The sequence below is a fragment of the Lepidochelys kempii genome, chromosome 13 (genome assembly GCF_965140285.1).
Source record: "Lepidochelys kempii isolate rLepKem1 chromosome 13, rLepKem1.hap1, whole genome shotgun sequence".
NCBI classification, from domain to species: Eukaryota; Metazoa; Chordata; order Testudines; family Cheloniidae; genus Lepidochelys; species Lepidochelys kempii.
The window spans coordinates 30,366,249-30,390,136 of NC_136392.1; the positions used below are offsets into that span (position 1 = coordinate 30,366,249).

General features: G+C 48.7%; 1 protein-coding gene across 4 annotated transcripts in view; it reads right to left on the reverse strand.

Moving 5' to 3' along the window:
• The window catches only part of CHD6 (chromodomain helicase DNA binding protein 6), a 183,065-nt gene that overhangs the window by 110,734 nt on the left and 48,443 nt on the right, over positions 1 to 23,888 (reverse strand). For 2 of the 4 annotated variants that reach the window (XM_073309953.2, XM_073309957.2), the window contains one exon: positions 10,419 to 10,474. The exons of 1 other annotated variant lie outside the window; for it this stretch is intronic. In XM_073309953.2, coding sequence (XP_073166054.1) covers positions 10,419 to 10,451 — 33 coding nt within the window. In that variant the 5' untranslated portion in view covers positions 10,452 to 10,474. Of the gene's footprint in view, positions 1 to 10,418; positions 10,475 to 17,924; positions 18,020 to 23,888 lie in introns of all 4 variants that reach the window. One more of the 4 variants, XM_073309955.2, reaches the window with a different exon arrangement.

A 23,888-nucleotide genomic window follows, 5' to 3' on the forward strand; every position in this document is an offset into this window, starting at 1 on the left:
ACATGTGCTTTCAACCTTATCTCCACCTCAATGTAGTTTTGATCTGGGAACACTGATGTAACTGGAGATGTTTCCATTCTCCATACACATAGTGATTCCTTTTTTTAATCCCCCAGTCTCTCAGCCTCAGGCATCTCTTGTGGCAGTGAGTTCCCTGGATTATGTGGGGGATTTGATTAATAACTTACATTTATTTCACACCTTCATCCCAAAGCATTTCACAAACTATGAAGCGGAGTCAATCACTCAGCACAAAGCTGTGTTATGTAGCAAGGATTGAGGAAGAATCCCAGCTCCAGTGGAGCCTGGGGTGGGGGGGGGAGGGAGGAAGGGGAGGCTTTCCCATTCGTGTGTTCTCTCTGCAATCCCTCTGTATCAGGAAAAGACAATATCCTCAGCCAGAGCTAGACTGTGAAAAGTAAGATCTGCCAGCAACTAGGTGAAAGCCCATCTCCACAGAACTTGATCTCTGGCAAGTGTTCTCAGCCCCAGGGCAGGGCCCAGGGTGCAGAGCTATGCCAGCAGGATGAGCTGGATGCAAAGTAGACAGGATGCACAGCTGACAGGAAGCTCCTCATGAACAACACTTACTCGTAGCATTACGAAAGCAGCTCACAGTGATATTCCACTACTCTCTCTTCCCTCAGACAGGACAATCCTTCGAAACAACAGCCCCATCAGATATCATCCAAGCAGCTATCTCAGCCTCCCACATCAGTGACAAAACCACAGGCTCAGAGTTGGCCCTGGGGGACACCTTATGGAAGCCAATGGGGTTACAGCCAGGATAAATTTGGACCACAGGCCCTAAACACAACAAGCTTAGGACCCCTCATGATGGCAGTGCCCCTCCCGTGCCCATGCTGTGAGCGCCATGGTAAAGCCAGTCCTCTGCACAGCAACAGAGGCAGGTGTCAGATGCAGCTAGTAACCAAGCAGACCAAACTAGAGGCTTCATTCTTCCAGAGCTTATAGCCATTTGTGCCTTGGAGGCTGAGACAGTGCAGCTCTCCCATCTCCCTCTAGTGGTCAGATTACATGGAATGGTTTATAAACCTCCTTTTGCTCAGGTGGCAGATACACACGCATTTAGATCCAGACGTCAAGGGTTCAATCCCTGCAGATAACCCAGCCAGCGGAATCACTATTCAGCTCATCTTTAAATTATCCCGGTGCATGGCAGAGTTACACAAGCTGCCACACACCCCTGGACCCGCATGTGCTGCTGTCGGTGTACACCAAAACCATAAACCCTTAAACCACAAAATAATCAGACTCTTCTGGTACCAGCCCAACTCGGGCTGTGACACTCTGGCTTCTCCCTACTCATGGAGTCCCAAGACATGCACCTGTATCACCATACTGAGCCTTGAGCTCCTTTGTTTCACAAGCAATGTGGGGGCCTGCAGCTGAGTGTGCTGGCTTTGCCATGTCTTTTGCTCCTGGCCCAGATTGGGAACTGTGCCAAGTACAGCTGAAGTCACATTGCACATGACATGTTGCGACAATTACTAAATTAGTTTGACAATTTCATATCAGCCCCAGCCCCAGGAACAAGCCCATATTAGTGATGCTGTGTGAGGCCACCTGTCAGCAGCAGCTCCTGCAGCATGGCACAGCAAGTCAATGCTGCATTGGCTAAAACACCAAAGCTGCATTTAAACTCCTACCCCTTTGTAAATACTGTTAAAGCACAAGCCAGCCTCCACTCAGCCCCATGCTCCCAAAAAGAGGGAAGGCCTTGCCTGTATCCTTGATGGCCCAGAGCGCCTGCTTGGCAGCATCACCCTCTGCCATGCCAACATAACAGTCGGGCAGCTGAACAGTGATTGAGAGAAGGTGAAAACCTGCATCAACCCACTGGAGAGCTTGGTGCAGACAGGCTCCAGCCCATGGTCCCAGGTGGCAACAGGCCATTATAACCCACCTGCCTCAGAGGCATAGTCTTTATTGCCAGTGGAATAACACAACTTGTGCAAATCACAGCTAGGCAGCACCACAACCTGGCACCCCTAATCACACACAAACTTGGTGCAACTCCAACACTGGCTAACATTTATTTCCGCGATAAAACTTTCAAAGGGAAAACAAAGAGAGTGGGGGAGACTGGGAGGCTAGATGGGTAAGATTAGGACTTGACAGGCAAGAAGACTGGGACGGGGATGAGAAGACCAAGGGAGTCTGGAATTTTGTAGGCAAGGAGAAAGGGATGAGAACTCAGGTGTGTGGAGGAGACAAGACAGGGACAGGGCAGAAAAGTCTGCAACCCCTAGAGAACACTCCCATCCAAAGGCTGGAATGGAACCGAAGACTCTGAAACTCAATATTCCACTGTCAGCAAATGTCTGTGATACCCTCTGGCAAAGTGTGTGTTTTAGCCCCCTCCAGTGCTGGCCCACATAGAGCACAGCAGCCTGCTACTGCTGTCTGTTACTCCCTTAGCTTGAGTGACAGAGATCTGTGTGATGGATCTAAAGGTCCCAACCCTGCTGATGACCCGTGGGGTGCCAATATACCATGTGAGGGAATTTCTGTTTTTCCATTTGCTTTTTTAAAAACCCAGGAAATTACATATAGAAAACTACATTAAAAGAACATTATTAAGATTGCAAAGTCAATCACACAAATGTCAGGAAATGCCAGTATTAAGGTTGCCTGTGCAACTTTCATTCAGACCCTTTGTGCATATGTATTGTGATACTGTCTTCCATTACATGATCACATACTATTTTTTTCCACAGTACCCCGATCTCATTCAATGCACAAGATGGACCTTGTCTGGGGATTAATCAGGGCTGGGTAGAGAAGAAGGCTATTATCTGTGGAACCCCTGCCTCAATTGTTGCAGAAGTTAGAAGGTCTGTACGGCATGGGCAGGTGATTGCAGGAAGGGAAAGGATGGTCTCATGGTTAAGAGAGTTAAATGCTGCCCTGGAGAACTGGATTCTATTCCTGCCTCTGCCACAGAGTTCCTGTGGGATGTTAGTCAATTCACTTAACCCCAACTCTATACAGGGGGTCACTAATTGTGTGATTTTCATTTTCTGGGTGCCTGACTTGGAGCTATATGTTCTCATTTGCAGAAGTGCTGAGTAAAGGTAGTCAGAACAGTCATCTCAGTGAAATATGCTATTTGGTCAGAGTTGAATCGTTTGGCAGAGACATATCAGTTTCCAAAAAAATATTAATTGCGAAGACTCCTGGACCTGTGGTGAGGCACGAAAGACAAACTCTATAGTTGGGTGAGGATTGTATTGGTCTGGGATGTGGTAAACCCACATTAAAATCTCAGCTCTGTCTGATTTGGAGTGGCCTGAGATGTCCTACTGCTCTGAATCAGACAGCACAGGGACTTGAACATGGCTTTCCCATGGTCCTGGCAAGCATGAAGACATTTCCTGCAAAAATGTTCAAAAGGTTTTGTTTTCGTTCCACTGAAGAACAAAAACAAATGTTAAAACCTTGAAAGTTCCCATGAAACCTAATTGTCCTCCCAGCAGGTCTAGCACTGAGCACTCACAGCTGCAACAGAAGTCAGTGAGAGCTGTGCTCTGAATGTATAAACTGCTACAGACTGTTACGAAGGCATGTCAAATTAGGCACCCAGAATCAATGGAAACTTTGGACTTAATCTCGCTGTGCCTCAGTTTCCCATCTGTAAAAGAGGGATAATACCTCCAAACCTCACAGGGTCATTCTGAAATAGGTGCTACAGTGAAGAGTGCCACAAAAAAAGCCCATGTGGAAATACATAATTCTACCTTCAGAGCAAGGTTTGAATAGAGTGCAGTACATGAGGCCTAGGGCTGCCCACTGAAGAATGAGAAGAACGCAAAATATTGAACAGCTCCTCATTCAGTGAGTATTGTCAATCTTGTGCACTGAATGAGGCAGGGTTCCTGTGAAAAAATAGCATGTGATCATGTAATTATCGACTATTATAATTACAGCTGGTTGAAATGCAGAATTTCCATTTCAGGGGAAATAACGACATTTCAAAAAAAATTTTGTTCCAAATCACTGTGAAAACAAGTATTTCCAAATTTTCCTGAAAAACAAATTTCCCTCCTCAATCATTTCAAAATGTATTTTTTTGGCATTTTTAAAATTACTATTATCTTTGTATTATTCCATCCCAGGAGCAGTAGATAATATGATGTCATACCATGTCAAGTTGTCACAATGACATCATATTATATGCTATTACTACTGGCATGTCATGGAATAATGTAAAAACAACAGTAATGTAAAACTAAAATACAATATAAAATAAATTTCAAAATGAAAATTTCAGTTTGAAATGACATTTCAAAATTTTTCTAAAACAAAAAAATTCAGCTTAGTTAAAAACAGCATTTGCTGACAGAAACCCATTTTGACAAATGTTTTCTGACCAGCTGTAATCATAACGCATCCATCTCCCAAAGGAGCTCCGTGCTGGAAGGAGTCACACCTGACTAACCACATCGCAGTTCCCTTCCTTCCCCCTTCAGTTACAATTGGACTCTCGTCTTCACTTCCTGTCCCAGGCCCCTGCAGCCTTACATTGCTGAGCCATGTGAAACAAATACCATTCCCACCCAGAGATGGATACACTGCCGTTACTAGAGAGGAGTCCCCTGTATATTCTCTGTCATTGTACAGGTCTCTGAGCTCCTTCACAATATAAGAAGCTATGAAGCAATTGCTCCAATAGAGTTACACCAGGGATGAAATTGTCTCCTTAGGTTTTATCTCCAGAAATAAAACTGTCTTTACTAATGTACAAACAGCTACCTCTGAATCCCAGCTTGTCCCACTCCTCTCAGCTCCTTGCATTGTGAGGCCTGCAGGTCCCAGCCCCAGCACTGCACCACTGAGACCTGTGCCTCTGGACTCCTTCAGCAGTGAGTGTTCACACAAAGGCTTCTTCCTTAACCTCAGGCTGAGTGCAATATGATACTCAAGGAAGCCCTGTGTTCAGACAGCAGCATGGAAGTAACACCAGAAGGGAATGGCAGACCTGCTGCCACAAAAATGGACCAGTATATCCTGCAAACTGAACATGAGGAGATGGATAACTCCAGTGATTGGGAGTCTGGAGACAGGCAGGCACCACCAGTCATTAGCAAAGGGTACCCTGGGGAGCTGAAAAAAGAATGAGATGAGTTCATGGAGGATAGGTCCATCAATGGCTATTGGCCAAGATGGTCAGGGATGTAACTCCATGCTCTGGGTGTCCCTAGCCTCTGACTGCCAGAAGCTGGGAGTGGACGACGGGGGATGGATCACTCGATGACTGCCTGTTCTGTTCATTCTCTCTGAAGCATCCGGCACTGGCCACTGTTGGAAGACAGGACACTAGGTTAGATGGACCATTAGTCTGACCCAGTATGGCTGTTCTTAGGTTCTTATGAGTGATCCCTAGAGGTTCCAGCCAAGATCAAGGCCTCATCACAGGGAGTCTGGACAAGGCAGCTCTCACAGACAGAAGGGCTTGTCTCACCACACAGGAGCTGCTAGGAGGACAGAACTGTGCGTCCTTTACCCAGCTCTACGCACAGGGGAGCATGAAGTGCTTATGTCTTTATCACTACAATGTGTTTGGCAGGACAGAGACAGAGGCCTGAAGAGAGCAGTGAGCAAACTGAGGGGAGAAAAGCTGCAGCCCACGTTCTGGGGCAGACCCAGTGCCCTCAAATCTAGAGAATCTGTGAATGGAGACCTCACCCATCTGCCAATGGTATTTCAAAGGTGCCCATCACCTTGGTATCCAGCTAAGCACCACAGATATATGTAGGGCCTCTTTGAATGCAGAGACTCTAGCAATGTTTAGGGGTTACCTATGGTATCATGTGTTAGTTAACAACTCTAACAGGAACAGGCAAGGGATCAAGTCTGGGATGGACCATGAGGCTGGGTTATGGGATTTGTTACGATCAGCCAACACTCAGCAGAGGGAAACTTCAACAACAGGGTCTAGCCCATGTCCCTGGGGTCTGCTGCAATGTTCCCTCTGATTTTTTCCATCCATGTGCGGAATAAATTTTGTTATGTGCACCGAGGTATGTGCCTATGTGAGCCACCAGTAGAAACAAAAAACCTAGATATAATATATATTTTTTAAAAGTTACCATAGGAATAATTACTCCAGCCAGGATTGGCTGCTGAGGAAAGCTGTGCGCTGTCTCTTTAAGACACCCACAGAAAGCTCACCCGCTCTGTCCTGAGCCCTGTTGTCTCCCCTCTCCAGCTCTGCAGAGATGGGGTACATGGACAAGGGGAGGGGGAGATAGAGAGAGAGAGAGACTGTGTGAGTTGGCTGCTGGGGAAATCTCAGAAACAGTGCACTGTCTCTTTAAGAAAGGCACTCAGCCACTCACCATTCAGACAGTCCTCCTGAGCCAGGCTGTCCCCTCTGCCCTGCTCTGCAGAGATGGGGTACAGGGGCCGGGGGATGGGAACATCAGCACCCTCCTCCTTTCCCCCTCTCCTGCTCTGCACAGCCAGCAGGAGGGTCCCAGCTCCCAGGAGCAACTGCAGGAGGGAGCAACGTGGGAGGAGGGGCACCTGAACACATGCTGCAGGCTGTGCCTGCTCTCCTAATCAGCTGGGCGGCACTTGAATCTCTCCTGCAAGGCCGCCCAAGTGCGCAGCTTACAGGGAAAACAGATCTATCGTAATAACTGGGCCTACAAATTTACCCTGTGAGCTCAACTGTAAAAAATATTGTCATGAATTGTAACAATAATCTGTTATATAAAACTGTTTAAGATGTGAGGCGACAGACAGACTGAATTAATTTAAACAGAAAGGGGCTACTGACACCATTCAAGGACTGCGTTAAGATTATGACTGGTAAACAAGAGTAGCAGAGGACTGAAAATCAATGGACCAAAAATTAGGAAATTACAAAATTTGGAAATTAGGCCTAATTGGTGGGAAAAAATAATGAGAAAATGAATTATTCCACCCATCACCTTTTTGGGGCCCTTAAAAAGAGACTTTTGTGCTCCCTTCCATTGAGCAGGTGCAGACCAGTGACCACCGCTTGCTAAAAATCTCCAGACCTAGGCACATCATGCACATATGCGTAGGCACGTGTGGAATACACATCGGGACCATCACTTGAAGAACGACCCTGAGATACCTGTTGTGTCCCCTTCATGGTTCTCACTGCATAAAGGCATACATCACAGTATCCTTATATCTGCTTGTCCTGGACAAGTTACCCATTGTAGAGCACCCACCAGATCCATCAGATGGCACCACCCAGGGGGCAATACACAGCTTTGGCATCTCCATTTCTGAGACATGGAGTGAAACCCTCAGAGTAAAGCAGAAGCTAAGAAACCTCTCCCCTTCCCATCGCTTCTCCTTATGATGGGACAAATAGTTACTTAGAGCTCTGAAAATTCGGATGCACTTGAGTGCAGGCTCCTAATATAGGTGACGAGTCTAGTTATATGATAAGGAAATTTGCAGGCTCTGTGGAATAACTCAATTTGTTTTATCTCTACAGTTCTCACGTTATTCAATAAGTCAGGGCTTGGCAAAAAGAAAGCCAGCGGTAGAGGGAGCCACTTGATGCCCAAGGGAGAGCAGAGCACAGACTTCCATGTGCCCTTCCCATAAAGAAACTATGAGGAGAGGGAGGGCAAACTAGCTCCTGGAGCCTTAAACCCAGCAAATAAATCTGTTCCCCACCCCCAGAGCAGTAACATGCATAAATCAGATTCTAAACCCTCACCCCACCAGGACATGGGCCTCCAGGTTGGGAGCCCCGCAAATCACATGGAAAGGTGACCGATTTCAAAGCTTGCTCACAGCAGCTGACAAATCCTCATTTCTCATGCATTAACAGGGAAGGAAGGAGATGCAAATACAGCCCTTAGCAGCACGAACGATCCACGGATATCAGACCACTTAGTAATATAAATAGTGAGGACAGGTCTGTGTGCAAGGCCTGGCATTCCTAGCCCCAACCACAGCAGGCAAACGCAGCAAGATGGCAAAACGTGACTCCCCAAAGAGAAAAGAATCCTATACCAAGAGATCCAGATGACTGAGAAAGACCTTAGAATGTTATGTCCTGCAGTCAACAACTGATAGTGTTAACAGCACACCAGGCTTTTCAAATGCACTGGCCAGCAAGGTAATTTGGGACGGGATTTCCAAACGAAGCAAGCAGTTAGCGAATCCATCTCCAAAGAGAGAGAGCAGCATCCCCTCACCTCAGAGCCTGCAACACATCTGAGCCTCGACATTCTGCCTTGAGCTTCAGCTTTGGCCCCGGACCCCAGCAAGACTAACGGCAGCCCTGGTGACCCCATTAAAACAGGGTCCCGACCCAATTTGGGGTCCCGACCCACAGTTTGAGAACATCTGGACTAGATGATCTGGTGCTCTCTTCTGGCCTCAAACTCTGTGCTACCCAGTGTCACACACAGGGACATAGCAGGGACTGCTGACCACACACTACACCGTCCATCCTCATTCTCTTGACTGCTCTTTCCTAGCTAAGGCACAGACGCACTGGGGTGGAAAGAGGTGCTTTCCAACACTAGGGTGTTACACCAGCCTCACTCACAGGAATGGAAGCTGCATGAGATTCACGTCTCTCTGGAGGAAGCCCCACTGGCTCCCCCACTCCCTTTTGCAGCACCAGCTCTGCAACACTTTCGTTTGTCCTGGTGTGCACTACACTTCCCTACCTCACACAGAAGCGAAGTTGCCAGCTGCTCTCCATTCTACCTCCATGCATGTTCGGGAGCAGTGTCTGAAAGCAGGAAAGCAGGTAGGGCTGTGGGAAGGGCACCCTACTGCTGTGATTTTCCAGGACGGACACTAGAAATGTCTCATTTCTCTGGTACAATAGCAGAGAGCCCACTCCAAAGCAGAGAGAGCACAGGTCCAAGAGTGGCAATGGGCAGCTCTCAAATGAGAAGATTCTGAGGCAAGTTGCTGTGGAATTACACCAGGATAAGTAAGGTCAGAACCTGGCCCAATGTCTCTTTGCCTTTGCTCTGGTGGTTCAGGACTCGTCACGACAGGAATCCCATCTGATGCCACTTTCAAGGGAACACCTGCCAGCAATCTGCACGATAACCACAGCTGGGAAAAGGCTGCTAATGAGGAAGAATTTTTACCAGGACTCCCTTCCCTTGGTACATATTAAATCTTGCTGGTAGCATGCACTCTGCTGGGAAAGGGCTGAGTGGGCTTTGCTGACTCCATGGGGTGGGTGGTTCACTATCCAAGCCAGATACAGTGCACTCCATTTATAAAAATCATTGATATAAGAATCAACGACATACCATGATCAAAACCACTGGGACAAAATCATTCCTGTACTAACTAAAATACTCCACTTGTAAGAATCAAATCATCCAGGATGGATGTGATTCTTACAGAAGGATTGCATGGTACAAGGGGGATGGCAGTGGCTACCTGGAGAGAGAGAGGATCTAGTGTGTGGGCTGAGCTGTCCTGAGAGAAGAGCATTAGGAGCAGTAAAGCCAGAGGAGGTGGCTTGAACTGAACTTTGTTATCTTTGTTGATAAGGCCAGACCCCTAAAAGGGGTTAGCTGCTGCCCTGGGGGTTTGCTTCAGAGTAGGCTGAAAGAGGCTCCCACTCCCTTTAAGAGATTTATCCCATTGTTAGATGCTCACTTTAATGGTTTCCCATTAAAAGCAGCATGCACACAAATCCGTGAAGGGCAGACTGGCTTGTTTTATACCCTACAAACACCTTTCACCCTGGAGGCAGAGCCTCCATATATTGAACAGGTTCTGTCCCTTTATCACAGAGCCCAGGGGCATCTTCTCCCTGTGCAAATAGCAGAGACAATGACCAGCAGCTCATAAATCTCCTCCAGTAGCAGATTTATTTATTCAATTTGTATCGTAGTACCAGATGCAGCATGTCAGAGTCAAGGGTCAGAGGCTTGGTGGGCCAGGATTATTTCTGAACCAGGCAGGGTTCCTGAGCGGGCACTGCAGGCCTCCCCTCCCCCTGCCCCAACCCCTCTCTGCTTCCAGCTTTAGCTGGGATGGTTATTTAGCAGCACTTATTGTAACAACTTGACCATTTTTTCTAAATCACAGTGGTTGTGGAGCCAGACAAGCTGGAATGGTAGAAGCTTCACTATCCAGGCTCACACAAACAATTAAGTGTATCTTGTTTATTAAATGGAAAATAAATCCCACTCTCTGCCCTTGCCCCAAGCAGAGATTTATGTGCCCAAGCCCCAGTTACATTGCAAAGCACAGTTCTGTGGCCCTGACAAGAGGGGCTGAAAGCTGGAAATGCACGTACACCCCTTGGCCACACAACAAACACAGGCTGTAGGTCAGCTTGCTGCAGCCACCACTCTCACACATGACAAGGCACTGAAGCCTGACAGACTGATTTAGGTGAAGGAGAGGGGATCACTAACCTGCTTTTCTTTCTTCTGTATTTTCATTATCATCAACTTGAGGATGAATGTTACTTCTGCAAAACACAACACAAACACTCATAGTAAAGATCAGTGTAGCATCAGTGCTGGAAGCCTTTCAGCGTAATGCCCCCGACTGACTGCGTGAACCCCAGTGAAACGGGCAGGACAAACATCAGCCATGCTGGAATATTGTTAGCAGGGATGAGGAACAGTATCTACAGTCTACATCTCCTGATAAACAGGAATCCACCAACTTGTCTCAGACATAATCGTCACAGTTTGCCAGACCTTGACAAAACACAGAGCTTTAGGCCTTGCCCACACACACACACATTGTACAGTCAAACCTATTTGAGTTAAATGGTGCAAACAATGCTATGGGTTTGATACTGGTTACAGCATTTCAGTTTGTGCCTGTAAATTTACCAAAGCAAGCTAAGCAGAAATGAATGTCCACATACAGACTGGCAACAGTTTAACTAAATCAGCTTAAAATCACATCTCCAGTGAAAGCAGGGCAGTGCTGTGTGTCAAGCAGGCCTTCTGCTCAGATGCTCAAAGCCAGCAGAGAGAAGGCAAGTTAACACAGACACCTTCTCAGTTACCATAGAGCTCAGTGCACTGCCCACAGCGTGAACCAGAGGCAGGTGTCATCCACACCAACTTCACTGGACAGGAAGAACAATTAAAAACCCTGCCATATGCGAAAAGCAAAAGGGAAAGAATCAGAGAGGGCAAGCACTAGTTATAAACCAAGAAGAAAGCTCTTCCCCCTCATTGTTTCGACAGCCCTTCATCTCCTTCATTCTGGTGTGTGTGTTTGTAACCACCCTTTGGAAACCTGGGCTTGAAATTGTTTCCTTATTAAACAGTGCTTGCCTGTTCCTCCCCTCATGCGCGCACACGTGTACAAACCACACAATTTTGTCACTGAAGGGCAACCCATCAGCAATGGGCTGCCACGATCATGGGCGCTGGATGTCAGATGCTGAGTTAGGAGAAGTGAAGCATTTATTTTGGAAAAAAATATTCAAACCCCGAACCTTCAGCATTGCAGCACAGAATGTGACCCATGCTAGCTGGTGGCAAGGGAAATCTATTATGCTAGAGGGGGGAATTGTGGGGAGTGAGGCCCAGTCTGATGTGATGACCCCAGAGGAGGGGGATGGGCCACTGGGGCCATTGACAGATCCAGGGGTGTAAGCCCAGCCCAGGTCTCTTCCACCCTCCTGCTCAGACAGCTCTCAGACATTTCCAGTGATGTGTTTGCTGCTGCTGCTGATGTGGTGGCAGCATGGGGTCAGCCATAGAAGGTTCCTGTGTTCAGTGATTCTGGCGACTCTCCCCAGAAGAACAGCACCACAGAACGGAAACAGCTGTTTGTAACAGTTTACATCTCAGCAAAAGATTAACAGAATTTCATGGGATTTGGGTCTGTTCTACATGGGGAAAATTACCAGCATAATTACTGGTATAATTATATTGCTCTTCTTGTTCTGGAATAAGAGTTTTACCAGCATAACTGGAGTGGTATAATAAATTATACCGGCAAATTTCCCCATGTAGATAAGCCCAAAGAACAGACACTTCTGTGGCCTGAGGTTCTTTCCCCTGCTGAACATCAAATGTCAGCTGTAAACAATAGTGAGACAAACATTTCTCAAAGAAAAGGTTGCAATAATCCTTTAAAATGAAAAATGTTAGACAACCTGAATATAGGGGTTGCTACCAGCTCTCTCCTTTTCTACTCTAGAGCATTTTGGCCTTGCCAGCCCCAAAGCAACCTCCTAACACACCAGTAACATCTCCCATCCACAAAGCGCCCACAGCTGTGCACAGACGTTTGCACCAAACCTTTAAGTGATTGCACTTGCTCTCAGCACCGCTAAACTCCATACCCTCCTCCGTAGTGTAGCACCAGCACAGACGGCAAGCGCTGATGTAGCTGTTACTCCTGCTCCCCCTTCTGTGACAGCTCAGAATGCTGGCTCCATCATCCCACCAGCCACGCCCCTGCCAGGGGCATTCACCCCCAGGAAAAGCCCAGGTAGTCCCTGGTCACCCCTGCATCTGCCTGTCCTTCCTACCCCGACACTCCCACAGCATTGAACGAACATAAACAAACTGACAAAACTTATTAACAGATTGAAACAGATGGAACTTTCTAAAATATTTTTGGTCTCAGAGATTCATCTGCAAAACAAGAGACAAAACTCAAAGACAAGCGGCAGACACAGACACGTACGGACAGGGCCCTCCCGCATTGGACACATTTTGCTGCCTTGGAAGACCCACATCCATAAGACTGCAGAAAAGGGATTATTGGCTACAGGCTGCACAAGGTTCCCAAAGCCCCCCACCCCAAAGCAATCAGTTATCTCCCTATTGGGCACTGCCAAGTCAGCCCTGTCCCCATTCCTTGCAGAGATCAATACACCTCCACGGTCAATGCCTTAGGTGGAGGAGTGGTTGAGGGAACTTGATACTAAGGAGAAGGAAATGGTTCATGCAGCTGCCAATAAGGGGGGAAAAAATCAAAGTCTAGCAGCCTAACAGAAAGCCAACGTTTGTTCCTCCTGCAGCACTGGCCAGCAGTCCCCCTCAGCCTGGCACTTGGCTGCCAGCAGAGTAGGGACTCTCCACCCCAGCATTTGCATTACCAATGCAGGGATGTAGCAAGGCCCCTCCTCTGCTCCTCATGGTGCAGAGCAGATCCACATGGAGAAGGGTCCAGTTCACATGCTGGAACACACCAAAATAGGGGACAGGTGCAAAAGAGAGAGGGCTCAGAAACTGTCTCTGAAAGCTCTGAGTGAACAACTGTAACCAATGTAGAGGGCTGGGCAGCAACACTGCTCGACAGTGTCAGCTAACCAGGTCCAACTCCTCCTCCTGCAACATGCTCCAGGACACGTCCTGGTCCCTCCAGCCTCCTGGATGTGGTGAGGCCAGCACAGTTCCACTTTGCAAGAGGAGGCAGGATTTGTGGAACCCACCGAGCACAGGGTTACAGCCCTATGCACCACAGAGCTCAGCTTAACGGGAGCTCCCTGAAACCTAGCACACAGGGGAAAAGGCTGGGAAAGAGCAGGACTAGTAGGTGCTATGTGAATCCACCAGCTATTGTCCACGTGTACAATGTCACCACTCCCAGGAGCAGCACCTTCTGAAGAGCCCTTTCCCAGACTCATGTATAGGGCTTGGCACAGGCTTTGGGCAGAGGTGTTTTGCTGCTAGATTCACAGGAGTCACTAAGGGCTACTTCATGGTCTCAGGTTTCTCACCCCAAACTGGTTCTGCGTTCCTCAGCTAAGTACCTGTCCCCGACAAAGCCCCAGGATCAAGAACTTCCCACCTGACAAGCAGTGCAGGCGCAGGCATTATGGACTGGCTAGCACAGAGACAAGCAGCAGCTTAACATGGCACACTACGCTAGGAGCTCTCTGCTGCTACCTGCCCCAGCCATGTGAGATAAGGGGCTCATTATTTCTCATTTCCTGGCATCCTAATGAGAAAAAACAGCTGTGGCAATAGCTCTGCCCATGGCACACTACGCTAGGAGCTCTCTGCTGCTACCTGCCCCAGCCATGTGAGATAAGGGGCTCATTATTTCTCATTTCCTGGCATCCTAATGAGAAAAAACAGCTGTGGCAATAGCTCTGCCCTGGGCACAGCTGGTGAAGAGATGGGTTCAGGGCGTCAGTAGGACAGGCCTCAGCTGGTCTATTTTCATACATCTGCCTGTGAGATCTCATTGGGAAATGCCACCTTCCCAATGCGCCCTGCTAGAGCTGGGAATTCAGTCTGCCGGATCCAGTGGGTGAAGCCAGACTCCAGTGCACTGCCACTAGCCCAGAACCCTGCTGCGCAGCTAGGAGGGTTAATCTCACCTCAGACCACCACCACTAAAGCCAGCCTGGCTTTGGAGAGAGGGAGCAGCCAGGGTAACAGTTCCCCTCCCTCACAGAGGAGGTGCCATAGAGCCATTTAAGGGAGTGGCAGGGCTTAACTCTCCCTGGGGTGTGGTCGAGAAGGTGGTCTTGGCCCCTATTTTAAGGCCAGTCCTTGTCCCACCTGGCTCTCTCCTCCTCCCCTTGTATTGGTGTTTCCCACCCCATCTCCATTCCCCAGGCTCTCCCCATCCCCTGGTTATTCTGGCAATCTCCTCATCCCATGTTTTCCTGCTTCCTGCCCCCAATTCTCAATGGGATGGAGAATGGGGCTCAGCTTTCCAGATATGAAGAGCATCCTAGCACCACAGGTTTCCCCTGCACCCTCTCCCATGTGCAGAGGCCCCTGTGCTTGAGGCTGGGGACACTGAGCAGCCTGAGCCTCTTCTCACCCAGGTGTCTTCTCCCACAGTGGAGAGTGCAGACATGTCCCACATACACTCTGTGGGGAGACAGTCTTCCTCCCTCTCCCTCTCTACAAAGGACATGGGAAGCCAACGGGCCCTGCAAGTCATTTCGCTGCTGGCTGCAGGGCACTGGCCTAGTCCAACCCTTACATACTTCGGCATTAACACTAATGCCCCCACGCAGCATGTGGCTGCCAAGCAACTGAACCCTTCCACTAGTCTGAACTTCTGTGCATGACTAAGACCTCAGCGTGAACAGGGCCCATGTTCCCTCTCGGAGGCTAAACCATGCTCTGGATGCTCAGGTATTCCCTATTCATACTATTCACACAGCCCAGGAAAGCGAGCCATTGCTGTGGAGGGCAGCAAGCACAGGGCTCCAGCTGGCAGCATGTACCCCAAACATGAGCCAAACCCTATGCCAGCAGAGCCCACACCTGATCTAGGCATCCTATGCAACATCTGGGGAAGAGGATTTTAACAGGAAGCTCACTCACTAACCTGTGCTCCCTGCCTTATAAGCAAGCCTCCCTTCCCCATGAACGTGTGAGTCCCCAGTGGGAGGGATCTTGGGCTGCAAGATGAGCACATCACTGCAGCTGGATGTGTCTGCTAACACAATCAGCAACAAAGCTGACATTCAATTTGTCATCATTATGTTCCAGAGTTAACTGCCATTCGATGAACTGTTTTTTTCAGGCTCCCTGTAGACAGCACTGCACCTGTTCACACTCAGATAAGCATTTGAAGATTCATGGATTCCAAGGCCAGAAAAGACCACTGTGATCACAGAGTGTGAACTCCCATCTAACACAGGTCAGAGACCTCCTCCAAAATAATTCCTAGATCAGAGCTTTTAGAAGAACATCCCATCTTGAGTGTAGCCTTAGAATCATAGAATATCAGGGTTGGAAGGGACCCCAGAAGGTCATCTAGTCCAACCCCCTGCTTGAAGCAGGACCAATTCCCAGTTAAATCATCCCAGCCAGGGCTTTGTCAAGCCTGACCTTAAAAACCTCTACGGAAGGAGATTCTACCACCTCCCTAGGTAACGCATTCCAGTGTTTCACCACCCTCTTAGTGAAAAAGTTTTTCCTAATATCCAACCTAAACCTCCCCCACTGCAACTTGAGACCATTACTCCTCGTTCTGTCATCTGCTACCATTGAGAACAGTCTAGAGCCATCCTCTTTGGAACCCCCTTTCAGGTAGTTGAAAGCAGCTATCAAATCCCCCCTCATTCTTCTCTTCTGCAGGCTAAACAATCCCAGCTCCCACAGCCTCTCCTCATAAGTCATGTGTTCTAGACCCCTAATCATTTTTGTTGGCCTTTGCTGGACTCTCTCCAATTTATCCACATCCTTCTTGTAGTGTGGGACCCAAAACTGGACACAGTACTCCAGATGAGGCCTCACCAATGTCGAATAGAGGGGAACGATCACGTCCCTCGATCTGCTCGCCATGCCCCTACTTATACATCCCAAAATGCCATTGGCCTTCTTGGCAACAAGGGCACACTGCTGGCTCATATCCAGCCTCTCGTCCACTGTCACCCGCAGGTCCCTCTCCGCAGAACTGCTTCCCAGCCATTCGGTCCCTAGTCTGTAGCGGTGCATTGGATTCTTCCATCCTAAGTGCAGGACCCTGCACTTATCCTTATTGAACCTCATCAGATTTCTTTTGGCCCAATCCTCCAATTTGTCTAGGTCCTTCTGTATCCTATCCCTCCCCTCCAGCGTATCTACCACTCCTCCCAGTTTAGTATCATCCGCAAATTTGCTGAGAGTGCAATCCACACCATCCTCCAGATCCTTGAAAGCAGAAGTGCTAGAAATCTGTCTGGGTTCTGGTTTGTTTTTAAGTGAAAACTTTGGTCCATTGCCATGGAGTGTGTGGTAGGAAATGCACTGGTGTCAATCCACCCCATGCCACAAAGCAGCACGTAACCAATCACGAGCTCTCCAAGCCATTAGCTCTCACAGTGGACAGTGAAACCCAGAGGCCCAGGGCTGATAGTACTATTCTAGCTATAACACACACTGGATTGAATAGCATCCCCTGGTCTCCTTCCAGCACTGGACGCACAGTGCAGGTGGTGTTGTGTCTTGCTTTGCCCAGGCACCCAGCAGCAACACGGCACCCAGTTTCTTCCAGTCACAGCACAGGAATGACTATTTCCAACACATGGCAGCGTGAGGCCAGGGTACAGTGAGGTGGATGTGGCATGAGTCCCCTCTCATCTGTGGAAAATGGAGCTTTTCCTAAAGTCAGACATACTCCCCTTCCAGAGTCTGTGTCACTTCAACAATGCTTCTCCTTCTGCAGGGTCCCTCCAAGCCAGGAGGGAGCTCCTGCCCACCCTTATCAGAGGGCTCCACCCTGGGGCCCCACACCATGAAGTGGGCATCCAGTCCTGTCCCACTCCACTTTCCCTAAAGCTAAACCCAGCAGCTTTTCCTTTGGGCTTCTCTCTGTCTGACTCACTTGCCAAACAGCCCCCACCTCCTCAGGGTCCTTGACCCTCCCTTCTTCCATAGCCCCTCTCCAGCTCTTCCATTGACTCTTTGCCTGGAGAAACCCACAGCTCCAGCCTCTTTAGTGGTCTCCAACTTGAACAGCTCTAGTAGCAGCTCCTGCTCCATCCAGGGCACTCTGCTCAGAGGTTTTATCCCCAATTCCATTTCCCAGCGTTACTTGCCAGCACCTAATTCCTAGACTTCCCTCTAGATTACAAGTCCCAGCATGCCTTGCTGCAGGGACAGAGCAGTGCTTGATTGTCAGTCTACCTTAAAGGGCCAGCACATCCACTTGTTACAGTACACAGTATGGAAGCAAATCTGGGTGCTCCTAGACCCAGGGAACTGGAGCCCAATCTCAAAATCTCACAGCTGATGACTACATTGTGCTCTTAGCACAATGTCTCCCCCATGGGTCACTGCCGGACCCTCAGACAGCTGGGGATGGTGTTTTGGTCTGGGTAGAGTGCAGCAGCTCCAGCAGGAGGCTTGAACTATTTCTTTCCCATCATTAAGTGGGATATAATTACTAGCTCTGCTGCAGCTCTACAACCTGCAGCCCTTCCCATCCACAGTCCCATCAGGCTGTATTGCCCCAGAACTGTACTTTTGGGGTTTGCTCCCCTTTACCTTCCTCTGAAGCTGAAGAATGGTGTTTTCAGCCTTTGTTAAGTTCCCTGCGTCCCTCTGGCGGACAAAGCGTTTTTGCCATGGCTGGAATGAGGCTGAAACGAGATGAATGCAGCTGCCAGTTTGACACATTCAGCTAGTGGTGCACGGACTTTATCGCAGCAAGACACCTGTGTGCAGCTGCACCAGCCAATTCCAGCTCTGGGAACAGCATGTGGCTGCATAGAACAGCCTGCAGGGGGAGCAAAGGATGAGATGCTCTCTACAAGATCTCGCACCAGTGGAATGAATTTGAACAGAAGAACAAATGGGACATTGGCAGTCCCCGTGGAGCCTCCCTTCCCTCTCCCATCCCTCATGGTGCAGAACGGAGGAGAAGGCTAGCATCATCTTCCACATTTCATTAGCAGAACTTCTCACTGTCTCACTCCAAAGCAAAGTATGAGAGCCCCCTTGTAAATCTGTAAGGGCTTCAGGAGTACCCCAGCCCTAAGTTTTGACCCAGCTTGACTCCTAGAAGCGAGAACACACAAAGCAGATTCCTCCAGGAGTTCCGCTGCAGGCTCAGGAGCTTCAAGGGAAGCAGGACTCTGAAGCCATCTGCTTTTTCTAGGCATCTGCTTGCAAGGTGGCACTTCAGCAACGCTCCCTGCAAGTAAACACAGATGCATTGCTACAAGACCCCCAGCTGCCAGGTTAGTCAGGGCTGAGCATATCAGTACCCAGCAATCCAGTGGGCAACTAAGAAACTAGTGGGATAGTCTTTAGGCCTTTTTAGTTTTGGTGCAAGAACTATGCCAGTCTGGGTCATACATGGTTCAACAACCAGTCCAGAGGTCCCATCCATCCTCCGTTAGCCCTCTGTTCAGTCTCTTTTTAACTTCAGTAGCTGCTAGAAGACAAGACAAGGATGTTAAAGGAGAAGGGTTTTTCAGAGTGCTGTGTGCAGCAAGGAGCTAGCAGACAGCAGTGCAGTGACTGTGAAGGCAACCCCTGCAGCATTTACATGCCCTTAAGGCCAGGGACATTATACCGGCATGGCTTTGCTTCACTGCCCTTGTCTCACTGCTCCCCTACCAACTCATCTGGCACCTGTCTCCACTCCGTCACCCACAAGTGCTGGGTGCTGCTGGTGCCAGAGCCTTCATCTCTGCAGGTCTCACCTACTTCATCCAGCTCATTTCAGATCGGAGCTGCAACAACCTCTCTTCCCACTGCCGAAATCCCTCAACGTCCCCTCCTGCTCCACTGTCATTTCCTTACTGCATTCAGATTTCTGCAAAGCATGCTAGGAAGGGAAGGAGTTTGCATGAAAGAGCACCACATGATCATCAAGACCCACCAGCACACCCGGAGGGAACAGAAAGAACTTCAGCTCCTCTCATCAGCACAGGCAAATCCCCTAACAGCACAGCAGTTCCCCAGTGCTACTGGGCTGGGTCAGCACTAGGTATGAGCCCAAGCCCCAGGAGGAGACTTCAGAGTGCTACCTGGTGAGCCACAAGGACACTCGAGGAGGATGGCCCAGTGGTGCTGGGAATAGTGGTAATGGACCAAAATCACGATCCTGTGCAGCTAAGGGGAAGTGCTGTGAAGGAATCATTTAGGGAAGCCCCACCTGCAATCGGATTTCAGCAGAACTGTCACAACAGGGTGTCTCCCGCTCAAACTCATTCAGTTGGAGCAAACTGAACAAACAGGGTAGATCTAAATCTTAAGAGCCAAAATATTCACCCAGGTTTCCTGGCCAAATTCCACCAGGACAATTGCAGTCTGTCTCTCTAAGTTGTCTTTGCAGCTGCAACAGGATAGGGTATTTTTCTTCACAGCCCATTCAAAGATGCTGGGTGGCACCTCTATGCACTTTTAAACAGCTGCCATGTTCCACCACAGAGGTAGCAGCAGTCTAGCAATGAGTGGAGGGATTGCAGTTTCTGTACAGAGATACCGTATGCCCTTACGGTTTTGCAGTTGTTAAGCATAACTGGTTATTGCTGTTTTTAACACCATTTTTTTAAATTTACAAAACAATTGCATTGAAGTTTGCTGTACACATAACATATAAGCTCCCTGGGATAAACTATTATGTCTCTAAGACCAGGTTAGCTAATGCTGTGAGCCCGAAAGAAAATATCTCAGTGTTTGGGGGTAGCAGGGAGAAGAGAAGACAAAAAAGCTCCTCTCCCCCCAGTAAACATTTACCCAAATGGGTATTCAATTCAATTCCAAGGTCTAATCTTTCCTATTTCCCCTTCTCATTCCCACTTCTTCCCCTGACAGTCCTCCTCAGAGCTCACTCAAGATGGAACAAGCTCAGACATGGTCACCATGCAGGTTCTTGTTCCTTAAATAGTTTATGTATGAGTGTCACTCCATTCTGTGAGCCAAAGCCATACTCAGATAAGAAATCCTTTTGCAGGGAGAAATATCTCTATAAGAATCAAGAAAATCATCTGGCTGCTCAGCCTTCCACTTGCTGCCAAAACTAATGGAAAGACATGTATGGATTACACACAAATGGCTGGAAATCATTATCCAGTGAGGAGAATTCTCTTGCAGCTAATTCCCACGTAGATATGGAGAAATGGATGAGGGATTGGCCCATATCCTCCCAACTACACACACTGCATGCACTGTGACGCTTACAAGGTCTAAGAGACTCAGGGCTTGGCTACACTTGCGAGTTACAGCGCAATAAAGGAGCCCCGGGCACACTGGTAAGGCACGGAGCGCTCTGACTCTGCGGCTACAGGGCTGCTGGTACTCCACCTCGGCGAGTGGAATAACGTTTGCTGCGCCCCTCGCTGGAGCACCATGGCGCCAGTGTGAACAAGGTGTTGCTTTACTGCGCTCTGATCAGCCTCCGGAAGCGTCCCATAACCACTTTAAGTCAAGCGGCCACTCTTGTCATTGTTTGGAATCGGCGGTAGGAATGCGGAAATGCCCGTTGAAAGCTCCGATTCTGACAACCGACTGCTTATCTGGTCCGAGACAAAGCAACCATTAGTGTGGAATGCTGGGGGGGGGGAGCAGGAGGATCTGCTGCTGTCTGAACTTATAAGACAGCACGCTGACATGCTCTCAGCCCCCCAAAAACCCACTCTCTCTCCCCCCACATACACACAACACACTCCCTGTCACACTCCACCCCCCCCATTTGAAAAGCATGTTGCAGCCACTTGCATGCTGGGATAGCTGCCCATAATGAACCGCTCCCAATGCCGCTGCAAGTGCCCAAATGTGGCCACACCAGTGCACTTGAAGCTGTCAGTATGGACAGACTCCAGCACTTTCCCTACTGCGCTCTCCGAAGGCTGGTTTAACTCAAAGTGCTCTACATCTGTAAGTGCAGCCATGCCCTCAGAAGCGAAGTATTAGTGCAAATCAATGTGGCTTTACGCCAGGAAGACCAACAACAGAGGTTCTTTTTGCACGGAGGCAGCTAGTGGAAAAAGAAAAATATATTCATATGGTGTTTACTGACCAAGTTCCAAAAGAAGTCATCTAATGGAATGTGAGGGAGAAAACGGTACCAGAACTTGTTCAAGGCACATATGTAGAAGTAACAGTAGTAGTTAGAACTTCTAGGGGTGAAACTGATGAACTATGAATAAAGGTGGGAGTACGTCAGGGATCAGCATTGAGCCCTCTCTTGTTTATCCTCATCTTGGATACCCTCACAAGGAACATACAGAAGGAGGCACCTTTGTACATGTTGTTTGCAAATTATATTCTATTCAGTGAGGAGAAAGATGGTCTAGAAGAGCATCTTGATAAATGGAGAGATGTGCTGGAGAGACATAGGCTCAAAATAAGCCAAGGAAAAAGAGTATATGGTATATAATTTCAACAATGTGAATGCCACCTTTATGTACTCCTGAGGGAATTCTGTGCCAAAAAAATAAAAATTCTGCACACAGTATTTTCAAATTCTGCAAAATTCTGCATTTTATTTGTCAAAATAACACACTATAATCACACCAGTTTCAATTATTTTTGGTCATTTATTTCAAAATACCTGTCAGCAAGTACATCTGTAACAATACAGACAACAAAAAAAGATTCAGGAAATGTTTTTTGACAAATAGATTCCTTACTAGGCATATTAACACAGAACTCTGAGTAATAATTAATTTAAACTACAATACAGAACCGTGTTTCCCACACCTCTCAGAAGCAGTGCAAAGGCTTGAGAGTCAGGGGTAATGGAGGAGCTGAGGGAGAGGGAAGTAATTGCTGGGAAGGTGCCTGGGTGTCAACTTGGAGGATTGTTGGGAATGGGCGGGGAAAGTATGGAACAGGATTTTTGGGGTTTGGGGAGGGATTGTTAGGGAGCTTCCCCCAGGCAGACGCTGGCTGAGCCCTAGCCTCTCCCAGTCAGGCACATCTGCTCCTATACCCATGTATCCCTCCACCCCCACTCAGACACTCACTCCCCACATCCCCATGTGTCTGTGCGCCCCCACTCAGCTACGCCATCCCTATACGGCCCTGCACCCCTTCTGGCCCTGCACCTCCTTCCCCCCTGTGGCCCTGCGCCTCCACTCCTATTCAGCACCTGCCCCAGTCTGTCCTCCCCCACTAGCCCTTATAAGCCACTGACTGACCCCCCCAGCAGCCCCACGCTGTCTCCCCATATCCCCTGACCTGGCTCAATAGGTGCTGTGAAGAAGGCAGGTTCTCTCTCTTCCCTAGCTGGCTGGGAGCTGCTGCTCTGTTCTAGCACCATAGGGCTCTCTGGTGAGCAAAATGCGGAACTGCAGCAACTTTCCAGCAGCTTTTTTCTGTGCAAATAATTAAAAATATTCACAGCTCATTAATTATGCACATACACAGTGGTGCAGAATTCCCTCAGGAGTACTTTATAAGACAGGGGACCATATCCTGGAAAGCAGCAACTCTAAAAAGGACTCGGGGGTCAGTGTGGAAGCCAACTGAACATGAACTCCCAGTACGATACCAGAGTCAAAAGGGATAATATGATCCTTGGCTACATACACAGGAGATTAGGGAGCAGGACCAGAGAGGGAACGTTACCTGTTTACAATATTGGTGAGACCATTATCAGGCTACAGTTCTATCATTTCCTCTGTGGGTGTACGTGCCTACACAGATGCTGAGAATGCATGTGTAGTCTTTACCAAGGGAAAATCGAAGTGCAAAAAGGAGTTCTTGCATTTAGCTCTGAGCACATTGAGTGCTGTGATGCAGGACTAACCCCCACGTTAGTTCTGTCTCCCACACACCAGACCCTCCCCTGGTGGTTGGGAGCTTCCTTACTCCAGCGGAACATGGCTGTAGTTGGAGGCCCTGCTGACAGAAGAAAGGTGAGCGCTCAGGTAGCAAGGACCAGGCCCATGGATGGCTTTGACTAACTGGAGAGAGGCCTTAAGTTGGACTCTTTTTGGGGGGACCCAGTGCACAGCAGAGGACTGAATGATGTACATACAGCCACCTGTGCTCCTAAGTACATGGCCTACTTGTTTTGTACCAGGTGGAGTTTTCTGGGGGCATGGGGATTCATTCCTACTCAGATATGACAATTACCAAGATAAAAGTCACCATGAGATAGCAGTGTGGGGATGGGCAGGCATGGGTCTTAGTCCAGCCCCTAGTGGACACGGACTCACACCTTGAGTCATCACCACAGCTGGACTAACTGACATCCTGGCCAGCTGCCTCAGCAGAGTGGCCCAGAAGTGAGTAGAGTCTAAATCTCCCTCTTCTTCCTTGCAGAGCAAAGGAGAGCTGAGACAGGGCAGCATCAGAGGGCTAAACAGGGCAACTCAGGGGAAGCCTGCCCTAGAGGTGACCACAATGACAATAAGGCTCTTTCTCTTAACGGTGCTGTAGGGTATTCCTGGCCTCCTGAATAAATCTACAACTAACTGGGCCTCCCCCTCTGATATAATCACCCCCAAACCCCCAGGATTCTGTACTCTGGAGACAGGAGCCTCTCCAGGT